Source organism: Centroberyx gerrardi, chromosome 8, assembly GCF_048128805.1.
Source record: "Centroberyx gerrardi isolate f3 chromosome 8, fCenGer3.hap1.cur.20231027, whole genome shotgun sequence".
In the NCBI taxonomy this organism is placed as follows: domain Eukaryota; kingdom Metazoa; phylum Chordata; class Actinopteri; order Beryciformes; family Berycidae; genus Centroberyx; species Centroberyx gerrardi.
In genome coordinates, this window is record NC_136004.1 from 21,861,418 (window position 1) to 21,888,602 (window position 27,185).

Below are 27,185 nucleotides of genomic sequence, written 5' to 3' on the forward strand. Positions count from 1 at the left end.
TTGCACTCATAAGTGCGGTGTTGCAGGCTACAGTTGTCTCGGCCTATAGGAGGGCAACTTGAGGTGAGAAAAACTGTTGACCGGGTGTTTATCTTCATTATAGCCAACTCATCCCTGTGTGGAGTGCTGTCACTTCCCCTCCTCGGCAGGGAAGGACATTTAACCTCACCTGGCTGACAAGGCTCATCTTTATTCTACTACTATATGTTCGGCTCCCACCGGCAGTCACCCCAGGGCTTACTTCACCGTGACTGAGAGGACTTCTCGGTAGGTCGGCTGTATCATCGGCGTCCTCCGTTGGGTTCCGAGGAGGAGGATGGAGACGAGCCCCATCCCCGTGGTGACGGTCCAAACCACCCCTTTCGACGACCAGCGGCCCGGTACCAATGGTCTGCGGAGGAAGACGGCGGTGTTTGAGGGGAAGAAGAACTACCTGCAGAACTACATCCAGAGTGTGTTGTCCTCCATCGACCTGCGGGACCGGCAGGGATGCACCATGGTGGTGGGCAGCGACGGCCGTTACTTCAGCCGAGCCGCCACCGAAGTTATAGTGCAGATGGCGGCTGCGAACGGGGTAAGTAACGAGCTAACTGCCATGTGTGTTGAGCTCGTTACTCATAATAAAAGTAACACATTACTCGTTATTCAATTTAAAAGTAGTGTTATTACTGTATTACTCCCTGCTGGAAGAATAAAGTAACTAGTTACACTACTCGTTTTGTTACTTTCCCTAACACCCCCCTAAATTGGCAGTTGGTGTCTGGCTTATCTTAAAAAATCGCGATAACTCAGTTAGCCCCTGTGCGCTTGTTTGTGATTGATTGAGAACCAGTTTTGATGTCCAATGTTACTGCCATCCGTTTGCTTGATAAAATTAAAGTGGGAATACTTTCACCCAGAGAAAGTAAAACTTTCTGCCATTTCTCATCTAAGCTAGTTTAGTGTGAGAGGATGAGTAGGCTAATTAGGAGGAAAACAAATCAGGGAATGAGATGGATAATTCAGCTTCAATGGGATGATAACAAACTAACAACCCATTTTTGATTGGTAACTGTAATATTTCTAAAATTGAAATATTAATTCGTTACACTACTCGTTACAGGGATAAGAACTGTGAGTTAGCCTACCACCAACACTGATTGGTAGGCTAAAGCTATCATATTAGCATAAGGGAGTCCAAATTTGATCGTTATAGTAGGCTATTTATCATTACAATGGAGAGCAAAGATGAAGTAGCCTAAAATTGCCAAAATTCTATGTACAAGCCATATCTAAAAATAGTCACATCAGGGCATTCAGGATTCAGGATTTTCACTTAAAGCTGGGTGTGTGGCTATATGCATTTGGTGAACTATTATCACATTGACCAAATAATGTAATGGCTCCCTTATTCTCAATAGACCTAACTTTGCACTACTCCCTTTTACTGATGATGATGATGATGATGATGATGGCGATGATAATGATCAGCCACTATGTAGGCCTAATAGGCTAGATGATGTTGATGAAACACAGTGATTGTAATAATATAGATGATGATGATTATGATATTCGTAACACATTACACTATCATTATCATAATCCTGGCTGATGTCCCACCTCAGCTCATGCAACTTCCCCTAATACAGGCTGAAACTTTAAAGTTCAAGATTGGATAAAAGTAATAATCAGTATAGCATTGACTGGCACTTGTGAACTTATCACCACTCAAAAACTTGTCCAAACTCTGAGTGCGAGCAGCAGATAAATGAAAATAGGAAGAAAGAAAGAGAGAGAAAGGAGGAAAATCCCCATAGTTTATAGAAAAAGGCTGCCCTCAGATCTTTGTGATGGGTTTGGACAGGTTCCAAAGGAAGATCTGAAGGGAATATAATTTGTTTTTGAGATCGGTCCATTTTTTCTGCTGGCCCAGCCAAATGTCTCTTGCTGTCTGCCTTATCGGCACTTCCATCCATCCTGCTCTACTTTCCTGCCTACGCACGTCCCCCCCTCTCCCTCTTCCATCTCTCCCAGGCCAAACTACAAGCTTTGGGGATACCCTGTCATGTGGCATCGAACCAAAAGTCAGGATAGTGGCAACACTTGCAGATAACCTACATGAGGCACACACTATCCTTTTAAAACTGGCAACTGAATAAAATCTAAAGATAGAAGGAAAACACAGTGCGCTATATACTTAGTGTTCATAGTTTATAATAGTATACAAAAGCATATTTAATCAACAACCAGTAGATTACTTGCTTAATTTTCTCTCTCTCTCTCTCTCTCCTTTACACACACACACACACACACACACACACACACACGCAATATGCCTGAGGTTAGGAGGATACACTGACGTCAGGACATTGAATTCCTCTCCAGTGAGGACACTTTTATTTAGAATAGCTGATATGCAAGGCAGGAATTATGGGATGCTGATGGCATTATCACTTTATAAGTGGCACATACGTTATATAAAGAAAGAGGGCAGCTCTAGTATTTAGGCAACCTCTTGGGGCAGATCACTTGCTCTTTAAAGTGGGCTGTCAATTAGTCACCTGTAGAATGATGAGATGCTTTGGGCCAGTCTTGCTTTCTGTACCTTTGACCGATGGGTTCTCAAACCTTTCAGCTCAGGGTCCAAACAAAGTATGGTTTTCCCATTTTGTGTCCCACCTAGATTAAGAAACACTGCCTGAGACTATTTTTACTGAGACCACTTTTTTTCTTCATAGCCCTGCTTTACACTTACCCAGTTATATACATTCACCTTTGGGAAATATCCAGTGCAACAACAATATAGAGTAGACTAATCTTTCAATTCATGAGACAACTTCAATTTAACAGAAGGGATTATATAGCCTACCTACTGTATATCCTGGAGTGACATCCATCTTAAACTGCTCCTCACTAATGTCTGTGCTGTGCAGATTGGGCGTCTGGTAATCGGCCACAATGGCCTCCTGTCCACCCCTGCTGTTTCCTGCATCATCAGGAAGATCAAGGCCATTGGTGGAATCATCCTCACAGCCAGTCACAACCCCGGAGGCCCCGGTGGAGACTTTGGGGTCAAGTTCAATGTGGCAAATGGAGGTGAGGACTGAGGGGCGAGGGGGGTTCTTTGTAATTCCTCACATGGCTCCTTCCCATTCAGGATGTTTGAAGTCAGAGATTTGAGACCATCAGTTAAGTCAAGAATATTTTTGATACGACGTACATCAGCGCTAGTTTTGGTTAAGTTTATGGATATTAATGTATCTGTTTCTGTGTCTGGTAGGGCCGTCACCGGACACGGTGATGGAGAGGATCTACCAGGTGAGCCGGACTCTCGAGGAGTACGCCATCTGCCCTGACCTGCGTATTGACCTCTCCAGGCTGGGACGGCATGACTTTGACTTGGAGAACAAGTTCAAGCCTTTCAGAGGTAGTCTGTCTTTCTTTCTTTCTATCTTTCTGACTGTCTGTCTTGTGTGTCTGTCTTTTTGTCTGTCTGTCTTTCTGTCTATCAAGCTAGCTAGCTAGCAGTCAGTCAGTTATTCAATCAATCAATCAATCAATCAATTATCTTCCTTGAGTTGGGTCTCATCATTTTTACTCAATTTCTACTTAACAGGAAGTGTGTTGAAGGCCACACCTGTCAACTTCCATCCTTTGCAGTCACAGCATAAGACCATGTTATAGGGACATGTTTTATTCATTTTTAATCATTGTTATTTTTACGCTTGTTGCATAATGTAAAACAAGTTTCTCTATTTGTCTCCAAGCTTTTCATCACAGTGTGATAAGCGTGTAGTGATCAGGAGGGATTACATGTTCCTTTAACTCCCTATTTTCCTTGTGAAATGTTCCCAAGTGATTTGTTATTTATACACAAAGATGGATGTACTGTGAAACACACTGGTATGTGCACCCCCCCCCTCCCCCCTCTTTCACACACATATGTACACACAAACAAACACATTGCCATCCAGTACAGATGTCTCTTCTCTGTGTTTCCAGTGGAGATAGTAGACTCAGTGGAGGTGTACCTTAATCTGCTACGAAGCATCTTTGACTTCAACTCCATAAAAAGTCTCCTCACAGGACCAGATCAGCTCAAGATACGCATAGATGCCATGAACGGAGGTGAGACAATGCCCGGTCCCATTATACAGCCCTAACTCTCTTGTTAATGACAATTGATTGCATTGATATGTCTTCTCTTCTCTTCTCTTCTCTTCTCTTCTCTTCTCTTCTCTTCTCTTCTCTTCTCTTCTCTTCTCTTCTCTTCCCTTCTCTCTCATCTTCCCATCTTTCCTCATATGTTTTGCTACAGTGATGGGCCCCTACGTGCGTAGGATCCTGTGTGATGAGCTGGGGGCCCCTGCTAACTCTGCTGTCAACTGTGTCCCCCTGGAGGACTTTGGTGGCCGACCTCCTGAGCCCAACCTGACTTACGCCACCGCATTGGTAGATGCCATGAAAGGAGGGGACTTTGGCTTTGGAGCTGCGTTCGACGCTGATGGGGTACGACATTCACTAAGTGATACTTTAAAGCAATATTCCACTTAGTTTTAACATGGGGGTTATTTGGCACTTGACCGCAATGAAAACCATAATATAAACTACTCACGACGATCAGATGCAGCTGGGATGAGTTTGTAGCATCCAATCTTGGTGACTAGTTTATATTATGGTTTTCATGCTGAATAACCCCCATGTTAAAACTAAGTGGAATATCGCTTCAAAGGTGTTTCATGTAGCATTTTTAAACCTCAATATGTCATTCTCAAATTCATTGTGATACCTTGGTATAATTATTGTAAACAAATGAGACCGTGGTCAGAAGATTGGTAGCCTCTGTCTCTGTGCCTTCCTGTCATAAAGAGGATGTTGCTTGTTCGGTCAAAGTTTTTCTCTTTTGCTTTACTGAAGAGGATAAACATGTTGGAAGTGATTTTTTCATCGGCCTTTCACTTGTTTCACTATCTGACATTGCAAGACACTCTGAAAGCTTTAGATCCCTCTTCCTGTTTGATGCAGTAAAGCAATCTTGGATTTCTTAGGAAACCCAACCTGGTGGCACACAATGTAAAATTCAAAGTAGAGGCTGGCAGAGGCTGTCAATCTTCAATGGTCTCATTTGTTTACGGTAATTAATGTCTCAAAATGAATGTGGTAATGATTTATTGTTGTTAAAATGCTACATGTAGCACTTTTAACATGATGAGAGGGACTGACTGGTATATACTGTACATGACAATGTGATTGTCTTAGATCATTTGGCATTCATTCATTCATTCATTCATTCATTCAGTCCTTCATTCCTTCATTCATTCATTCATTCATTCATTCATATGTTCATTCATTCACTCATTCATTCAATCAAAACCCATTCAGTATTTTATTAATCTAAACTACACCCATAGATCCCGATACCAAAGTGACCCTGTTTGGTTTTGGTTTGGTTTTATTTGATAGTTGATAACAGGAAGTGAGACAATGGGGGACCAGATAATACTGTGTCTCTCTCTCAATAAGCAGCTCACTTTTTCCACACTGTTCTCCAAGAGTCATTTATACTGTGTACACACACACACACACACACACACACACACACACACACACACACACACACACACGGGGCTAACTAAATTAGCTTAGCATCAGGAGAATTATGTCATACCTGTTTCTCCCACAAGGATCGGTATCTTCACAGCCATTACTGCTAGTCGTTGTAATCTCAGTGGGTGTAATGTTTCTCTATGGGTCAGTGTTATATAATGGCTGATATTTTTCTAACCTCTCAACAGTAATTGTGATAGTTGGAATGTTTACTAGTCCACTTACCTGTGGCTTCTCAACTCGAATTTGAATGGGATCTAAAAGAGAAGGTATGGAGATGGCAACCAAATGGCTCAAGTGCCCAAAATCCTTAAGTGCAATGGCTGGTAGTTGGATAGATTTAGTGGTTACCTCTCTCATTGCTCAAAGAGAATTAGAGCATTCGAGTACCTCATAGTACCTCATGTTTTTCATAAACTGCATCAGTCACCAGCTAGCAAAATACTTCCTTTAATATCTCCTCTAATGCTAAATCAGTTCTGATTACACTCCTTTTCTCCACACTGTGCTTTACTTTGTTTTATCACTGAGCAGATTACATTACAACATGACTAGTGATGACAGTGTGCTGTATGATGTATTTGCCTTGTCAGGACCGGTACATGATCCTCGGAGAGAACGGCTTCTTTGTGAACCCGTCAGACTCTGTGGCCGTCATGGCTGCCAACCTCTCCACCATCCCCTACTTCAGACAGCTGGGCCTCAGGGGCTTTGCTAGGAGTATGGCTACCAGCACGGCCCTCGACAGGTAGGACACACACACACCCCCACACACACACACACACACACACACTCACTAGGACTAAGGAGCTTTGCCTTCTCTTGTCACTCCCCCTCGACCCCTTTCCACAAATACGAGCCCCAGCCCATTTTCTGGAGAGGGAGGACGCTCTCAGATGAAGACTCACCCACTATGAATAACACTGTGAGATCACATACACCCACCCACACACACACACACACACACACACACACACACACACACACAGATTTACTCATGGCCTATAAATATTTTCCGTTATGTAAGACTATAGCAGAGCAGTAGGTGCTGAGTGAGTGGATGTGATCACAGCTAAAGTCATCTACATTAACATTGTTCCAGTAGGAGGGTTCCCTGTGCTGTACCCAACTGGGGGTTCAACAGAATGCTGCTGATGGGAAATACATCATTTAACACAATGACTGAACTAGAAAAGATTAACTGTCATCCATCCAGACTTTGTATGTGCAGTATAAAGCTGTGAATATATTCATTATGACATTTATGTATGCGTATGTTCATGGTGTGTGTGTTTGTGTCTGTATGTCTGTGTGCTTACATAATGTTCGTGTCGCATTGAAGTAGAGTAACTCTAATTTTAGTTTTTGTTTTTTTATCATTTTAAAAGACTATGAGTATATTTGCATGCACACCAATACTCCGATTACTAGTAATAATCAGCTTAAGACAATATTTCACTTACAGTGTTTACATGGTTCGATGTAACGTGATCTTTCTAATAGCCCGGTTTACATCGATTCATTTTATAATCCGTCTATAGCTCTAAAGGAACTAAAGTAAGAACCAGCTTTTCCAGCATGTCCTTTCCTTTCTTGTCTGCGTCTGGTGACCTTGATGACATGTGTAGTTTGAAAAAAAGAAAAGAAATCTGACTGAGGCATTCACATTCCCCAATAAATTGAAAGACTGAGCAGATATCTAGGTGTTAACCAGGCTGTGCTTACTCTGATTAGGCCTATGACTTTACTCCGATTAATATTATCAGATAAAGGCATATAAAGGCCAGTTAAGATCGAATTAGTGTGCATGTAAACATACTCTATGTGAATATTCCTTGGCTCCATGAAACCCATTCAACATCTTTTGCCTAATGAATGAATGAATGACTTTCAGTGAGAAAATCGAGCTGTTTCTTACGTAATTTCTGAAAAATTGGCCTTTTGGAGATACAAGACTTTCACCTTAGTTTAGTTGCAGAATGCAGAAAGTTGTCTGTGCATGGATGTGTGTGGGTGTGTCTGTATTTGTGTGTGTGTGTGTGAGTGAGTGTTTGTTTGCACACATGGATGCATGGGTGTGTGGCCATACGCAAATGTGTGTGTGTGTGTATGTGTGCATGAGTATGTGTTAGTACTGGCAGACATTTAGGAAGTGACCTCACTGCCAATCCTGATCTCCCTGGGTTCATAGTTGCGTGGGACAAGTGATGCTGAGATATGTGAGATGGGATGTGACATCACAGAATATGGTCATCTTTATGAGTGTAGTGACTCCTACACACTCTGATCTGTAGGCATGCATGAACACACTCACACACACACACACACACACTCTCTCACACAGACGTGCATTACAAATCACTTAAGGCGGACTGCTCCTCGCCCAAGGCTGTGTCTTATGATGTTAAACCATAATGATCATACTGAAAGAATTGCCTCAGTTTGGCTCACACTGGGTCCCCCCCCCACACACACACACACACTCACACACACATATACACTCACACTCTCACACACACACACACACACACACACATTCACACACACACTGAGACCTGAGACATGATCGTCACGAGTCCCACTGCTACCCTAGGCCATAGAATTCTTATATAGTACACACACGCACGCACGCGCGCACACACACACACACACACACACAGAGAGAGAGAGAGAGAGAGACAGACACATATTTATATTCTCTCTCTCCTTTTTTCTTTCTCTGTCTCTTTTTTCTCAGCATTTGCCTTTTTTGTGTTGATGACATCATGGATTTAATTTCCTAGAAACTGAAGCTTGGTTGTGCAATCTGCTGAAAAATAGGATTGCCACATGATGCCTATATAGAGATAATACCTACACTAGAAATAATACCATGATCTGATACCATGTTCTGAAGAGCTCTCCCTGCTCAGACCGCTGTGGTTCAGTGTTTCTGTGCAGCAGAAATAAATCGTGTTACATAAGACTGTCATTCCTTTCCCTGTTAAACCCTGGTTCACTAGCGTACTCTAGGGTATGTGGGGTTAAGCAAAGTACCCCTACCTCTGTCTCTGAGCACTTATGGGTAATTACTGACATTATAGGAGGGCAGGGTCACTTTGTTCAACTCCTTAGCGTTGTACCCACCACTTCAGTTCCCACTACAACACTGCTGTCGCTGGACGTGGAATGTATCTGCATGTCTGAGACACGGTCCAGGAAGTGTTGAAGTACTTAGTAGTGTGGTGTTAGATCCTGGAATGGGCCCAAGTGTAGGCCTTTTTAGGAGAGCAAGTGGCCTGTGTGTGTGTGTGTGTGTGTGTGTGTGTGTGTGTCTGCATGCTTCAGTGTTTAGACTGAGCTACTGCCCCGCTGTGTGTTTATGCAGAGTCTGTCAAACTGGGATATAAAGCCTAGATAAATCTGACGGTGTGTGCTTGTGCTCATGTATGTGAGTGTATCAGGAAGGAAGAATGGAGAGATACAGAAAGAGAGAGAGAGAGTCTATGTGTGTTCAGATGAGCGGAGGATGTGTGTTGCTGTGCAGGAAGTTGATTTGGACCAGACTAGGGCAGGAGGCCCGACACTCAGGCGCTAAATCTTTCACTCTCGGATGGACAGAGAGTGTGTGTGTCTGTCTTTCTGTGTTGTGTGTGTGTCTTTCTGTCTGTGCATGCAAGCGAGGGCTGACGGTAAGGGCAGCAACGGGCTGATGCAGGCAGGGAGAGGTCAGAGGAAGAAAAGGTGGGAGGGGAATTTGGGAGAGGAAACATCTGCCTCTCCTTTAGCCACTCCAGGGATGGGAGGATGTGAGGAGAAGAGAGGGGTTAGCTGAGCCACTGTTGTGCCTGTTACTAGGATGAACCAGCGAAAATACAAGACCTGAGTTCTTGTACTGAAGCATTGATGTACGGTGCAGAATCGAGTGATCATATGCCATAGCTGTGCTCTGTGTTTTAGGGTTTTAATGGCTGTGAGGCTGGTTACTAAGATGAACAAGGCAATGAGAAGACTGCAACGCCAACGCCTAAGCCCTTGTAACACATAATGGCCTCCCAGTGACCACAGCCAGTACAGAGCGTGCCTAGTATGGACTCATTTTCGTCCTACGGCCCCCCTGAGTATTGTGGTATTTGTGTCTTGGTTCTATCTGCAAATATTTCTTGTTGGATGGACAAACAGAAAAAGACAAACAAACAGAAATTATAAGCACAATACATCTCTGCGTATTTGTATTTGAACGCAACATTGGACAACAACAGGACCATACTGGACCCAAAGAGTTTGGGTAGGGTTGGGCTAAAGTTCTCACTTACTTGCCCAGGTTTAAGTTGGGTGCAGCTCAATATATTGCTGAGAAATACCATCATCATACTTAAATGACATTTTCCCAATGTGATATTATGGGACGGTAAAAATTCTTATTAAACAGCTTTGGGAACTGTTTTGAACTGATGTCAGAAAGATATTTTCGTCCACATTTCATAAAACGATGCAGGACATCATCTCAACTTTCATTTTGTCACAATATCTACAAGGTTTTTCAATGTTGGCACAGGCATCACTTCAATGTCAAAATGTTTGCTGGGTAGTTTTAAACGTATTACATTTATGTGTTGTCCAGTTTGGGTAATCTATTACCCCCTGAGATCAGTCTGAGCAGAACTCAAATTTCAAGCCCAAGTAAAGCTATATGCTGCGCTCTGTTTTTCTGTCTGAATGCCAGCCTAAAGCTTTTAAGTCCAGGGTTAGCTCTCTTCGGAGGGGGAGGCGAGGAGAGAGAGGGTACTGGATCCTATGTTTGGTAAAATATCAGGCCAAGGCCAAAAGCTGGCAGTACTTCATTTCCCTGATGTAGTGAGGTCTTATCCCTCACATTACTCCTTAGCATTTACTGATGCATGAACTTGTCTGTGTATGTGTGTGTGTGTGTGTGTGAGAAAGAGAGAGAGAGAGAGAGAGAGAGAGAGAGAGATATACAAGGACACAGAGAGAATGAAAACGAGAGAGATAGTGGTTGGTTAGTGTGTGCATACATGTGTGTGTGTGTGTGTGTGCATGTGCCAATCATGGTCTTTGCAGTTGTGCTGTTAGTGTGTCTGCGTCGGTTGGTTGTGCGTGTTTGTCATCCTAAGCTGTAAGCCCAGAGAGTGAGGATGGTGCCAGGGAGACTTCTCTGATCCCAGCACCTGTTATGAAATCTCCGTCTGCCCTTCACTTCACCGGCCCGGTCTGGATGGGGACAAAGCATCCAGAACATTCTGAAGAGAGACCCGCTCTCTCTCTGTCTCTGCTCAGTTTTGTTCCCTCTTACACTTGTAGATGGAAGAAGTCCAGTTCTTTGCATACTTGCTCCATTTCTTGCTGCAGTGTTGTGCCACCCTCAAGAAGAAGTTGTTTGGTAAAGCCTTTGGTGCCAGTGCATGATAGACACATGGTGATGAAGGGTGAGACTTCCTCAACACTGCACCCTCCGCATCAGGCAACTTAACAGTTTTAAGTAGAAGCCAAATTGTATTAGGATGCAATCGGCCACTCACTTGACCAACCAAATTTTGGGCATATTGATATACAGTATGCCCAAAAGTCTGACTGAAAGATGTAAAATAAGCTTTAGGAACTCTCCTAGCTCATAACTCAAAATAAAGGTCTGTTTTATTCCAGTGTTCAGAAACAATGCAAAACATTTTTACAGCCGCAAAATTGTCACATACTCTCAGTCCTTGTATCAAAAGGTCAGACAATACATTTCAGAGCAAAAAGTCTTTATTCCAATAAGTCACAAAAAAAGAGCCAGTGGTACGGTGGCAGTGTTTCAACAGGGGGTGCCATACTGCAATTACAAGTTGAGCCTTTAAAAAAAGTTGCATTATACTTGAATAATAATAGTATAATAATACTGAATTTACTTTATCACTCATGCACACGTTATACAAATTCGAAAGGTTGAGAAAATGTATAATGTCAGATCGTAGAAACGTATAGTGGAGAGTTCACCTCTGGGAATTGTAGCTCTAAATAGAAGCCTTCCAAGTTTATTCCTCGTGTCTCCAGTCACATTGATCTGCCAACATTTTTCTGTTCTGGCAAAGCCTGTGGAGAGACAGGCAGTATCCACTGGGCTTGCCTGGTTTGAGACGGTGTGTGTGTTTGAATGTGTGTGTGTGTGTGTGTGCGTGCGTGTGTGTTTGTATGTGTGGTTGAGAAGAATGTACTGTCTGCCCGATCCAAATGCTCTCTACATGAGAAGAGAGATTCCAAAGATAGTGCGACTTGACATCTGAACATGACAATATTTCCATATCTCCTCCCAAATATGTACTAACTTACTTAACTATTGAGCTCACACCTAGTGGTTAAAAACCCAGAGATAATTAGAGATAGAAATATACAGAGATATAGCGATCTCAATTTATAGTCATGTCTTCTTAGTCAGCTTTTAGTAATAGTACTTGTGGAGAGAGCAAATTTTGCTATATAGCTTCATGAAATATTAAAAGACAAATGATGATTATTAGATGGATCAGCATATAAACTCTCAACAAACATTCATACATTCATCAACGTTTGTTTTTGCAAACTTGACAGCTGCTTTACTTTGTGGTTGAGATAGAGACCTGAACATTTTCGATGGTGGTGTGTGTTATTGCCTCAAAACTGGAGCAGATATAAAGGATGTTACTATTCCAATGAAACCTCATCAATTGGTCATTGATGCACACTTACTGTAAAATGACTGCAAGGGAATATTTACAGTAATAGTGTTATCCTGGAAATGATTTAAAGAATGATCAAAATTCTATGGCAGCCATCTTCACCAAAGGTGATCACTGTGATTTGCCATTCTAATTCTGCGGGTATCATTCAGTAGTCTGCATGCTTCAGAGTTTATTTCTATTGCTTGCTTGGAAACAAACAGGCTTGAGCTCTACAAGCTTGTACCATGGGATCTTCTTAACCCAGAAAATCATTTATTTTTCACTGTGACTTTGTATGAGAAATGTCATGCAAGAGTGTGGAAAAGACCGTAGTGCCAAACTGTAGGTGGATTGTCTTTGTGTTTGTTTGTGTGAGTCTGAATCTGTGTACATGCATGGGTGTGTGTGTGTGTGTGTGTCTCTCTGTCTGTGTGCGTGTGTGTGCATGTGTCTCTGTGTCTGTGTGTGTGTGTGTGTGTGTGTGTGTGTGTGTGTGTGTGTGTGATCCACACCGGTGTTTATACTGTTGTTAAGTTCAGCTCAGCTGGTGCGAGCATTAAACTCTAGAAAAGCATGACATTCTCACACCGTTGTTAAGATACCATTCAACAACAGCTTTGTCCCAACATTTCTGCAACGTTGTTTGAAAATTGAGCGTGTTCAGGGTCAGTTTCAGTGCTTGTGTTGGCTGTGGACATGCTGTTTAAAACGTCAACAACTAGTCAGAGGGCCAGAGTTTCCGTTTTCTTTTTGGAATGCCAGGCTTTCCGTTCCAGCTCTCTCTTCCCCAGAGGGGAATAAAGCTGGTTTACTCTTATTTGGTAATCCATCCCATCCTCATATAAACAGCTGTACTGGGCACTGCGTGGGTTTTTATTTATATGTATGATGATTGTGTGGATGTGTGTACCACCACTGACAAACCCCCCAAACCATGCACACACACACACACACACACACACACACACACACACACACACACACACAACAAACACACACAAACAAACATACCTCTTCAGAGTTCCCAAAGGAATCCAACAGCAAGTCTTGGAATTTGAGATTCTACATGTTGTTTGTTTCTCTAAGAGCAACAATAGTTTTGTTGCTCTTAGAGAAATGGCTGCAGAGGTTTGAATGAGATGTGGTTGAGGGGTAATCTGTGGGGAGTGGGAAGGGCGCTGGGTATCATCTTTGTTGTTTTTTTACGGTGCATCTCTGGAAGCAGGATCAGGATGTTAACTTTGAAAATGCAATATCTGTTAGAATACTGAGATTGTGATCAATAATGTAATCCACCAGGTTACTCAAACTCTAATTACTCAAAGCAGTCAAATTACTCAGTTTACTCAAAGTGTCAGAATCTGATTATTTTCTACGACTGGTTTTGTTTGCCATAGAATGTGAAGCTAAATGATAATCTATTCCAACTGTTAGACTGTAATTTCAAGTTACGCTGTACACAAATACATTTATACCATTGTTTGTATCTATGTATAGTTTTTTTGTTTTGTGTTTGTTTTTTGTTTTTTAGTTCTACTTTATTATTATATTCATTTATTTATTTTATTTTATTTTATTTATTTTCTGTAATGTGATGTCATGTGTGAACTATCTGTATGCAGCTAATGGGAATCCTTTTAATAAACAATAAGCAATAAACAATAAGACCATACACCATTATTTTATGATGTGTAATATGATGTTTTGCCGTGTAATCCAAATGCATTTTCCCTCTCCTTTTCACATTATGTGCTCCATTTTCTAATCACATTACTATAACCAGTTACTTCTCAATTTTAAATTTATACTGAAGAGTTTACCCCCACTCTTTGCTCTTATTAGACCTACTCTTTGCTCTTCGTCTTGTTTATCTCAAATGCCCACTCTGTTTCTTTCTTCATACTCCTTCTCCTCCCACATACTCTCCACTCCTTTCTCCCTCCCTGGGACACTCCCCTACATGCATGCACATACACACACATGCATACTCATACACACACACACACACACACACACACTGTTCCTCGCTCTCTTCCTCTCCTCCTCTCCTCCTCTCCCTATGCGAGTGCATGGCTCCGTTTCAAAGCAAACATCAGCTAAAAGGTTAACTCACTTTGTTCCTGCTGTCTTTGCCTTATTAAGTTATTGGATGAGCTGTTGGCAGAATACGCTGGTCGTCCAGCGTTTGGTTTGTTTTATTTCAAAGGTCAGGGGATTGTTTGTAAGCTTCTCCCTCTATCACTGCTGGGAAAGGCTGGTGTGACTTATGAGAGAGAGAGATACATAGGATAATGTAGTGAGTGAAAGTAGATGCTATTTGTTTCGCTTTCTCTCTATCTTCATTTCTATCACTCTCTTTCTGTGTGTGTGTGTGTGTGTGTGTGTAGGGTAGCCAAAGCCATGAAGGTGGCGCTGTATGAGACTCCTACAGGCTGGAGATACTTTGGGAACCTGATGGACTCCGGGCGCTGTTCCCTCTGCGGGGAGGAGAGCTTTGGGACAGGTAGGATCGCCTCTGGTGCAACACACTCACTCACAATCCACTCAACAATCCACTCCACTCACTTCCTTGTACTCATGAAGACAGTTTCCAGGTGCATGCTGTGAACAGAATCAATAATGTTTCATATGTTGAATATATATGCCGGGCAACTGTAGCCTAGAGGTTAGAGAAGACCAGCAAGTGTGCTCAGTCAACTTTCATCTGGATAATTAATGGTTAAAAAAGCACATGTGCTTCTAAGTAAGCACACACACACTCGTGTCCCCTCTCTACATCTCTCTATCTCCCTCTGTCTCACACACACTCCATCAACCTATTCTAGGTCTATCCAGTTAGTAGACTGGAGTTGTAAGTAGTGCATCCCGGCTGCCTGTAGCTCCAGTCAGTGTAGTCTAATAGATGTGAGGGCTGTGACCCTGGCTGCATGTGTAAATAATCCCCATTCTTCTGCTATAAAAGGAGACAGGAGCTCCCTGAATCACTGCAACATGCAGGCAGGCCTCCAGTGGCAGCTGCTCTCGTATGCACGTACGCGCACACATGCGCACACACACGCACGCACACACACACGTGCACACACACACACACGCACGCACGCACACACACACACATGTTTTGAAATTATAAACAATGTGCATGCACAAAATACACACGCACATACTCATGCACACACACACACACACACACCAGTAAATGCTTAAAAACATCCCCGTCTGCTATCTCTCTTGCCCTCCCTCTACATCTGCTACTCCTCACTACCTTTCTCACTGCCCATCTCTCCATTTCTCTCTCCATTTCTCTCTCCATTTCTCTCTCCATCTCTGACTTTCTTGTCAGTTCTAACAACTGCATTTTTTAGTCTTCATTCTCTTTTTACCTCTATGCTGTTAGTCCCTTTTCTGCTTACCGTCTCTTCTGTTGCTTACTTATTTTTCTGTCACCACAACCCTCTCCTTCATCTCTGTGATTCAGTCTCTTTATTGCAGAAAGTATCTCCGGATTTTGAGATAGAGAGAGGGAAAGAGGAAGGAAAAGCTCAAAGTGAGCAGGAAAGGAAAGGGCTAGTGGGTGTGAACAGGAGAGAAGAGAAGAGGAGAGCAAGAGTGAGAGGAGAGGGAGGTAGGAGAGTGCAAATATGAGAGGTATTGACAAGGAGGAGAGAAATGGAAGGAGTAGAGACACGGGGAGGACGGAGGACTATGGGAGTTTACTCGTTGTCTACCCATGTAAGGCCAAAAGCTCAGAGGGAGCCCTGAATAGTAAATCATCAAGGCTGAACACCACTTCTGCTCTTTACCAACTCTCATATACTTACTCAAACACACACAGCCAGTTAATGTAACCAGATCTGTCAAACTTTGCTATACAGGTTTCTAAGTGTTGCTTTGATTACTTTCTACCTGTCTGCACAGGGACAGGTCCCAGTTGAACTGAAGGGGGTAATTGAAAAGAATGCCTTACGTTTCAATGCCTTTTAGAGAGCATTGGTTAGAAACGGCCATGTTACCGTAAAAACAAATTATGTTAAAAAGCCTTACAACTTATAATTGTGCTTGTTTTATAAAATGTCCAAACATCTGAAAACAGTCTCCCCCCAAAAGTTGGGATGCTCATAGGTTTGACTTTTAGACTTCTTTGTTCCATCATTGTCCATTTGAGGAACTGTTGTAGTTTTTTTTTACTGTTTTTATAGCGCTAACAGGTTGTAGACTAGCAGAGCTGATCTCAACATTATACTACTCCATCATGGATGGCTGATGAGAACAGAGAAGCCGCAATAAAATCAGAGAGTTTATGGTGCAGATGAAGAGAGTCTGATCTTGCGGTTCTGCTCTGTTGACAGAGAAATTAGATTTGTAAGTTTTATTGGGTGAGTTAGGCCCCCCCCCCCCCCCCTCTCTCTCTGTCTCTCTCTCTCTGGGTGTGTGTATGTAAGAGACAGAGGTAGAGGAGAGAGAGTGAGTGACAAAGGCAGGTAGAGAGAGGAAGAGAGAGAGAGAGAGGGATTAAATATCGGCAACTGTCTATTTCCTAACAGCTGTATACTGCTAGAGCCAGACTTGAGCCAGGCATGTGCACTTTTTGTTTTGAAGGGCGAGAACAACATTAAAGAATTATTTAGAATATAAAACTGAATATGATACATTCATGTTTTTCATTGGGTTTCCTCTCACTCCCCTCTCTCTTTAAAGGTGTGATGGGGTGTGAACTGTTTGTGGATGATGTTACTTTGTGTTTACTTTGTGTATTTTACAGACCTAGACAACAAATGTCCTCTTGGAGGACAGTAAAGAACCTACAGTATCTATCTATCTGTCTGTCTGTCTGTCTGTCTGTTGTCTGTTTGTCTATCTGTCTGTCTGTCTGTTTGTCTATCTATGTATCTATAGAATATAGATATACCTCAAAGGGATACCTTCACATCATTTTGAATTTTAGTCTATTTTCTGCTCCAAGCACTTTTGAACTTATTCAAACTGTTAAAATGTCAAGGTGTCCCTTTAAGAGATAACTTTACTGTACAGCTGTCTTTGAGAACAGACTGATAGCTCCCCAATGAAAGAGACCATGGGCGTGAACTATACTCATCTGTTTGTGTGTGTGTGTGTGTGTGTGTGTGTGTGTGTGTGTGTGTGTGCGTGTGCGTGTGCGTGTATGCTTGTGTTTGGTGTGTCACCAAGTCCAAGTACTCCCCCCCTAACCATCTGTTGCACAGCGTCCCAGTATGAGTCGGTGTGGGGTCTTCATCATTACATGTGTGCAAACATTCATTACCCAGCCAGACACATTCAGGACAGCAGAGGTGTTGGTATGAGAGCCAAAGACTCAGGAGAGGAGCGCAGTATCCAGTGTTTATTCCAATCCCAGATAAACACACCGGCAGCTGTTACATACAATAGAGCTGAATGTTAAACTGAGGTGAAATGTGTGTTTCTAGTTTGCTCGTTAGAATGCAATCATGAACGATAATGTTATGAACCCAAGCTTGTTATGGGAGAGTTTAGGGGTCTCTCTTTGATTAGTGAAAGTGCTTAATAAATTATTTCCCACATGGGTCCTGCAGAAACTTTGCAGCTACAATTTTGTCTTTTCTTAGTTGACGATAAACATCATACTCAACATATAGAGTAGAAAATTACTGACTCTAGCAGCCAAACTATTGAAAAGATATTGTAAAAGTTAAGAATGTACAGATGTCATTTAGCAAGTCAACAGTTTTCTCTCAATTCCTGAAAACTGACCTGCTGGACTTCCTAGGTCTCTGTGTAACTCTGATGTTATGTTAAGCACGTGGCAGGAATATGTCGGGGTTATATGTTATCTCATCACCTCGGTTCAGCCTACACAGTATGACAGGGTTATCAAGAGCTGTGACACTTGTCTTTCTCTTTCTCCTCCAGGTTCGGACCACATCCGTGAGAAAGACGGTTTGTGGTCGGTGCTGGTGTGGCTGTCCGTCATGGCCGCCAGGAAACAGGGTGTGGAGCAGACTGTCAGGGAGCACTGGGCCAAGCTTGGACGCAACTACTTCTGCAGGTATGAAGCACAATTGTCCATCTGTCTGTCCATCCATCCATCCATCATCCACTTGGATCCTGGTTCTCCTGTTTTCATCATGTAAAAATTCCCCTTGAATGAATCATTATATCCTGTATCTATTCAAATCCACCACAGAAACTATCACTCCCTGAGAGATTGACTTGAATGACTCCCTCGCTCCACATATCCCCAATCCCTTGTAACCCCTCCAAAGCCAAATCTGTCCCCCTAAGGCCCCCACCTTCTTCCCCTCTCCTCCAATCCTGCTCACTAGCTGTCACTAGCTCTTATTTTAACCTCTCCCCAGTGAGAGGCACAGAGAGAGTTACTGCAACCACTGTTCCCACTGACAGTCGCTGGAGCTTTTCATATTCCCACACAGAGCTTCTCTATAATCTGCCACAGATTTCCCACAGCATGCAGATGGGGAGGACATGAAGGACAGGCCAAGGACCAGACCCCAGAAATATCCTCAGAACACGAAGCTCTGGCGTCATTTTGAGGAAAATCTATCTGCTAAACTGACAAGGCTTGTCTGTGGCAGTCTAGGGAAATGTTAGCAACTGTATAGGAATGTAAACTGTCTCTGAAAAAGGTTTTCATTGCTTTTGCTGTGTGTATGGTGCGCATGTACATTGTCTGCACTTTCTATTCATGGGTGTGTTTGTGTGTCTTGCGATTGTCAGGTTTGACTATGAAGGCCTGGACCCCCGAGCAGCCTTCTACCTAATGAGGGATCTGGAGGCAGTAATCTCAGACAAGGCGTTCACCAGCCAGAAGTTTGCTGTAGGAGACCACATATACAGCGTGGAGCGGGCCGACAATTTTGAGTACATCGACCCTGTGGACGGAACCGTGGCTCGAAACCAGGTCAGTTTGGGCTAAAAGACGCAGAGGGAACAAAGAAAGTGGAAAAGGAGCAGAAAGACAAGAGGATAAAATGAGAGGATTCAATAGGAGTGGAAAGAGGTGGGGAGGACCAGACAGGAGAGGACAGGAAAACAGAAGAGAGGAATGGAGGGCAGGACAAAGGACAGGAGAATTGACTTTTGTCACAGACATTTTGAACACTTGAGGTGTGAAACTGTACCTGGAAGACTGGCGTATATAAAACTAATGTCACCTCAACACATAAGTGAGTGACTTCAGATAGACCTACAGTTATCAAATTCGCTAGCAATCTCAGGAACAACTACAATGACTGCTTGAATATATTACCTTAAAATGGGAACCTATATCCCTCTGGATTCTTGAGATCATTCATTTCTAATACTTTTTTGTAGTAGGGAATCTGTGAAATGATAAATGTGTGTCTGATCCCCGATGTTTACATGATGTGTGCATCTTGGTACACAACAGTAGGACAGAGCTGGGCTGTGCTTGCTCTTCTGGGTAGAGATTCCCACCCTAAATGTGATGGAAGCTCAAAATGGCCACCGTGGGAATAAGGTCAATAGCTCCTCTTCTTGTAGTAGATGTCATTGATCCAAGGTTTAATGGCTCTCACAAATGCTTCAAAGTGTCCTTGCAGTCCTTGCAGGATTCAAGGAGGAGTAGAGAACTGGGGATGCTATATATATACATATATATATAAATATATGTATATATGTATATGGGGAGGACATGAATACAATATATATGTATATAATATATGTAATATATATGCTGCTCACCCCCCTAACACCACCCACTGAAATTAACAGGAAATTAGTTAATTAGTTAACCTAATAATGAATAGGTCAGTGAGGCCCCTCTCCCCCAACGCACACACATGCACACTCACACACACACAAACACGCATACTCTCCCTCTCTCTTGCTCTCGCATACACACACACTCACTCATCAGCATCTCGCGAGCCAGACCACCCACCAAGCTTCAATGTTCAATCATCAGTGAGGTTCCATGTTTGGGCATGACAATCTATCTTCCAGTTCAAACCATAAACATGTGTGTACACACACACCAACACACACCACCACATACAGTTCATATGTCTCGACTTCTTCTACACTATTTCTTCTTCATTGATGACTAACCCTACTCTGTATACCCTCCCTGTCCTCTCTCCCTCTATCCCTCCCTCTTTTCACCTCGTGCCTCTATCCCTCTCTGTCTCTGAAGTTTACCCAGCTGACTCCCTCTGTTCTGCCCAGGAATGTGTGGAAACTCATCCCTGGCGTCGACACTTCTCAGCCTCCGGCCGCACCTAATACCACACACACACACACACACACACACACACCCATTGCGCATTTTTGTGTGTACGTGAGTCCATCTGTCCACGTGCGTGTGCTTGCCTGCATGTGTTCACACTTGTGAACTAGTGTGTCCGTCGCCCTCGCCTTGCGTCTGGTAACAGCATGAAGGGACGAGCCCCACACCATCTCTCGCTGTCCCACTGAGCGCGCTCCACAGGGTTACCGTGGCCACAGCAGATCCACATCTAGTTAGTCAATCACCCTAAAATGTGACACTCTCCTCTTTCTCTCCCTCACTGGTAAATCCTCAGCATCCCAGCCACCCTAGTGTGTATTATTACAGCACACATTCCTCTCAGGACAGGGTTATATCAGCTGTTGCCTCTCTCTCTCTTTCTCTCTCTCTCTCCCTCTCTCTCTCTCTCTCTCTCTCTCTCTCTCTCTCTCTCTCTCTCTCTCTCTCTCCCCACTGCAGTCTGTTTGAAGGGGGGAGAGAAGGAGCCGTGTCAGTTGGCACACACGCAGGAATACACACACTCACACACAAAGTATGGGGATTTACAGAGCAATGGCATGGCAGCCTTTGTAGGCAGCTACTGAATTCATGCTGCATAGACAGCATACACCCTCTCTCTTTCTCTCGCTCCCTCTCTCTCTCCCTCTCTCTCTATCTCTCTCTCGCTCTCTCTCTCTCTCTCTCTTTCTATCTATGTTTGAAACTCACACAGACATGCTTGCACGCACACGACACACACCATTTGTGGCTGGTATGCGCTCCACTCAGGGCCTCTGAGCTCTGTAGAGGATGGTGTTTTTAACAGGCATTAGTCAGCTTCCTGATAACAGCTTCTCTATTGTTAGAGATGAGCCGACACACACGCAGATAGAAAGACAGACAGACAGACAGGCGTACGGACATCTCTCATTATCGCCGTCTCTCCTCACCCCAGACTCTGGCATGTTATCCTCCCTAGCTAAATTCAGATTAGGAGGAAGGGGAATGGTCCATCGGTACTTTCCTTTTCATTCCAGTCTATAAATGATGAAGCTGAGTCACAATTTGCAGAAGTAAATAGCTATTGGGCTGACATGGGGCGAGTGTTGTACAGGAGCGGCACGCCCGCTTGACTTTTTGCTCCCCTAATCTTCCAATACACTTGTGTATTATTCTCAAAGGGACTGGATTTGTCAATATCAAGACATAAATGACCTGTAGCACTTTCTTTTTATCCCTGAGGTGATAGAAACAGTCTATTTTGACAGCGCCAATTAGGCCAACTCCAGTAGTCAGTGAAGTTTCTAAAATGTGTCCTGGGTGATTTTTTTTAAAGGTTGGAACATGCTTTTTTATTGCGCCTTGTTTTTCTCAAAACATTTTGCGAGGTCTTTTCCCCTGATCTTGTCTTGTTCGGAGAGGAGAAGGAAATAGGCACCGAGGAATTTAGGACAGATAAGACTCATCACACATCAATTAGTCAAAGAGCCTTATCTCCTTCTGCCAGTCAGCCAGGGTTGTAGTTGGCTGCCCTAATGCAACCATATCCTGTTTTTCCTTAAAATGTTAAGGTTGAAACAGTAGAAGACGTTGAGACAAGGGTGAAAAATTCAGATGTTGGTCCGGACCGATGCAGAATTGCCCTGAATTGCCATAATCTGAAGGCGCGCCAATGGCAATGGTATGGCAAGTGCAGAAATCTAAATAAATAAACATAAAAGTATAAATGTAAAATTCTCAAGTTTCATTTAGTTCATGAGTTCAGGGTCGGTATTCATAAAGCCTCTAAGAATAGTACTGAGTCCTGCAGCAGTGATCACTGGTGAGCTTATATAACTTTATGGACACTACTATGGCTAGGGGTGCAAACATAGAAGCATTCCTACTTGAATACAGTCCCAGCAATACACTTGAAGCTAGTGACATCTAGTGGATGATTGCAGTTGCTGTTTTTTTGAAATGGTTATTTTCTATCTTGATCTGGTACTATTCCTCTCTTTGCTGACTTCATCACCTTTTTGTACCAGTGCCAATATCTAATATTCCCATGCTCTAAACCTAATGAATAATCAAGAATCCTACTTTAATTATACTTGCTGTCATTATACAATATGTTGGCACATAATCATTTTATCTATAGTTTGTTGTTGTTTGATAAAGCTTGTGGGTTGAAGTGTTTCCCTTTCTTCCTTGTATGTTTGCAGGGTCTAAGGATCGTCTTCACCGATGCGTCTCGCCTGGTGTTCCGGCTGAGTGGGAGTGGAGGAGGGACGGGTGCCACCATCCGCATTTACGCCGAGAGCTTCGAGAGAGACCCGGAGAGACACAACAGAGAGACACAGGTGCAGAGGGAGTGTGTGACTGTGTCTGTGTGTGTATGCGAGAGAAGCAGAGAGAGAGAGAGCGCTTCTGCGTGTGCACACGTCTGCATGTGTGTGTGATTCTATGTATGTGTCTTGGGCCTATGTTGTGTTTGTTTGCATGTGTGTTTTTCATCATTGAACTGCTCGCCATAGACCATAGTCTCGCTTTCAAATGGGAAGACTTCAAACGCATTGCTCAGTTATTACTACGCCCACTTGTTCACTCGATTCTTTTGATATGTAGTCTTCAGACAGTTTAGTCATCGTAAAACAGCTTATATGAAAGCTTTATTGAACTCGTGTCAAACAGTAGCAGTAGTAGCAGTTGTGCTTCATGATGAGACAGTATTGTTTTACCATTACTTACTATCACCATTACTTTTTTGCTTACCATCCTACCACCCCATGAAGTAGAAGGAGGTGCTTTGTTGAATTTTTGTTCTGTGTTGTGTATTACGACTTTGACTTTATTAATTCATGCTTGCAGTAAAGTATACTGAAACAGAGCAGAATTTTACATAAAAACACTGAATCCATAAAAGAGCACATTTGGACACATGGATAAGACAAAGTACAAAAACAGATTAAAATGAATTAAAAGATCAGCAGAATAAAATTTTTAAAAGTTCCTATAAATAGGTGTAGCACAGACAATATTATAACATGGCAATGTAGCCTCTAGGGAACTGTACAATTGGTGACTTCCTACACATCTGGACAAAGGAAACAAATATAAACAAACTGTATTCATACACCACCTGCCTCACAAATATAATAATGTTAAACAAGGAGAAAATGCACTGAAATTAGTAGCAACAGGGGCGCTAATCCCGCCTGCACCGCGGCACACTAATGAAATGCCGTTTCATGATTGCACACCAGTGGTGCGTCATTCACCTTCATGCGACACTATTGAAGTTGTTTGACCTGTAGACTTTGGAGTGATTTGGAACTCTGGCTGCCTATGTGGTTATGGTTGTTTGGCTCGTGGGATAGGTAGTGTACTTTAACCATACCCAGGGGCTGTAAAGCTGCAGACAAGACGGCTTGGCGGTCTCATTTAGGTTTGGCCGCCCCACCTAACCCCACCTAACCCTTAAAACACAGGGGCTTTTACTTAATGGGTAACCTGTACACAAGGATTGCCATATCTGTGGATTGTGTGGGCGGGTGTGGTTTGAAAGGCTGATGGACGTTTGTTTGGGTGACTTCTGTACTTGTTCACAGGCTGAGATGTGGTGTCCTAAATTACTTCTTTGCATGTCTCGTAGAAGCGCATATTAAGTGTTTCTGTAGATTGATTCACGCTGCAATATTCACATTCATACACATAAGATGAAAAGTATCGATTTCGAACCATTTATTAATCTGCGTCTTGTCATACAGAGCTCAGTAATGTACTTTGTTCATAGCTGTATCTGAACCCGCTTGGTGATTTGAATATAATTTTGATTCAAATAAACTGAGGCAACAGTTGAATTATGTTTCCCACGTTCCTGTTGCCTGACCTATACTGAACTGAAACCTTGAACAATCTATCGTTAATGTTAGATCATAAAATCAATTCCTAATCATTCCGGCCCTTACCCAAGGCACATAAATCATCAGACATGACATACATGATTAGACAACATGCGTTCTTTATTAGGCTAGATTAATTTTACTGCAAATACTTTCTCACAAACAGCTTTCAGCCGGGCAAACAAAACCACAGGCTGTTTGTGGTTCTGTTAAACTGTGTAGCCTACATATAATCATTAAAATCCTTCTTATCAGTTTCATTGTACATGTGTTTGTGTGTGTATGATGTGTGTGCGTGTGTGTGTGTGTGTACTGTATCAGATCACACAACCCTATGCAATCTAGGGTAACAATAAAACTCCTAGGCCAGTCATGTCCCTGCGTGACAAGACATTATGGTTTTGTGCATTTCATTAGACAGAGGTGATGTTTGTTTCAAGATACCTTTGCTGCACCAGAACCAGATCAAACACCAGTCGTGACACAGCAGGAAAGTCTATTTCCTCATGGCAAATTTCTTTATTAGACCAGAGTCTTAACGTTTTCAGCTTCTGATACACTCGTGTTATGAATAAATCATCTGTTGAGTAACATGAATTGGTTGATAAATTAGGCTTGTTGTGCTGTAAATTATGCCTCCGTATAATTGAGCTTGCTGTACATGTTTTGATATGGCTAGGATGACTATGCTGATTCTACGCTGCATTGTGTTTTCAAGCATCAAATTCAAATGCTAACTGCTGTACATGCTGCCATACACAACAAAAGCCATGATTTTGCCATCACAGACTAATTTGATGGCTCACATGATAATTCTAGGGCAAAGACTAGGTCGATGTCTGCTTGAAGAAGTGCCAATCGACCACTGTAATTTACTGTGAGAGGGTCAGTGGCACAATCAATGTTAAAAAAAACAACTTTTTTATGGTGGAAAAACTAGAGGCTGAGAAAAAAACTGATCATTAAATACAAAATGCTACACAAATCCTGGTTGGTGCTACCATTTTCATATCCCATCACAATTCAAACTACACATGTGTATCCAATACAAACACTAGCAACACAAATAAACCATTAGGAATGGAAGGAAGGGAAGCCCATGCTTTGCCGTCACATACTGTCTACTAGTATCAAACACTGAGATGGTCAATTTGAGAGTGGAAAAATATCTTCAATCCAGTGGATCAAAATATTAAAAAGCCACTAGTGGGATGACAATGTTTCAATAGGGGTGTCATATAAGAGGCATAAAGTTATCTATAACCTTTCTCAATCAGTGACCAGTAGGAATTGCAACAACACTGATAGAACTTATCTTCTCCTGCACAAGTCTCTGGCCCAGCTCCCACACAAACAGTAAGGTCACATTTTCACAATAGTGACTAATTAGAGCAGAGAGCCAACAGAAGCAATCTTGTGAAGAGGTAATATATCACAACGCAATATACTGTGATAATAATACTGCTTCATCATTCACTTTTTTGCCTTGAAAATAAGTCTTTCTTGCCTTTGTAGCTGAAATTTTTGCGATGCCAGTCATAACACCATCCGCCGTGGAGAAAGGAATGCGTGGGGAGTAGCGTGTTTATATTTATACTAGTGTAATATTTAGCAGTGTAACATTGGACAGTATACACAGCAACGTGTCAGCAATGTGTGTTTCTTACTGCAGGTGGTGCTGGGTCCTCTCATCGCCATCGCCCTGAAGATCTCCAACATCCATGAGAGGACAGGACGCCGCGGCCCCAACGTCATCACCTGAGCAACTAAGAAAATACACACACACACACACACACACACACACACAGACACACACACGCACGCACGCATGCATGCATCCACTTGAACAAATTCAAAGTAACCGTCCCTGTACTCTCCTGCCATTTTTCACGTCCCCTCTCTGTCCCTTCGATTCAATCTGTCTTTTTCTGTCTCATTTCTTAAAATGATGAAAACAGAGCGCACACCCAGCGAGGTGCCGACTACTGGAGCATATCATTTTCAAAAGGAAAAACACACTTCTGCACACTCTTCTCTCAATTGTTTATTGACCTCCATCGTCTGTCTCAGTTCTTCAAAACTCATATTTGGTGGCCAAACTGTGGAGGCTATTTAATTTTGCTATGGATCAATAATAAAAAAATATATATATTCCAAACATGGCAAAGATATTACCCATGAATGTGCAGAATGCCTTTATGTTTGTGCCTTACATTTGTCAAGAGTTATTGGCTGAGGGAGCCTGAGGGAGTTGTCCATTTTTAATTCACCATGCTGTTTTTGTATTACACCATTTTATGCAGTGCTCACTTTTCAGAATGCTTATGCCTATCCACTCATATATGCCACAATGTTCTTTTTCAGTCATTTCATCATTTCATGCAGAAGTAATCAAATTCTTATCAAACTGTAAAATAGACCAGACATTGCATCACAACTAAGATATCAAAGTGAATTAAAACACAATCAGCTGATGTCTGATATAAAATGAAGATAATGCATATCTTGTGGAGGGCAGCATTAAATAGTCCCACTCATGTATTTACTACCTAAGGATAGGGTATTCAAAATGTGAAATACCAAGCCGCCTTAGCACGATTAAGTCACAGGGAACACTTTTGGATCATTACAGTGATCAAGAAAAATATATTTTAAAATGGTATGCTACTTGGGCTTTTTTGTTTCTTTCTTTAATTTGTCAGTTTTGCCCTTTGGGAATGCCATATACGTAACCATATTTAAATTGATTGTTTTCTTTTTTTTTTATCCAAATAAAATCTTTTGCGTGTAATCCTTTTT

At 42.5% G+C, this 27,185-nt stretch overlaps 1 protein-coding gene across 2 annotated transcripts; it reads left to right on the forward strand.

The window, feature by feature from the left end:
• On the forward strand, positions 1-27,169 carry pgm5 (phosphoglucomutase 5). Of its 2 annotated transcripts, XM_071894779.2 has the most exons (12): positions 48-63; positions 226-574; positions 2,913-3,075; positions 3,260-3,406; positions 3,982-4,107; positions 4,298-4,488; positions 6,180-6,334; positions 14,651-14,766; positions 18,168-18,303; positions 18,993-19,176; positions 22,707-22,844; positions 26,059-27,169. In XM_071894779.2, exons 2-12 carry the CDS (start codon positions 317-319, stop codon positions 26,146-26,148), a joined length of 1,704 nt encoding a protein of 567 aa, XP_071750880.1. In that variant the 5' UTR covers positions 48-63; positions 226-316; the 3' UTR covers positions 26,149-27,169. The 2 variants fall into 2 exon arrangements, with proteins under 2 accessions (XP_078141459.1, XP_071750880.1); XM_078285333.1 differs by lacking the exons at positions 18,993-19,176; positions 22,707-22,844; positions 26,059-27,169 and adding an exon at positions 18,712-18,979 and having other exon boundaries at positions 1-574.
• The last annotated feature ends 16 nt before the right edge of the window (positions 27,170-27,185 follow it).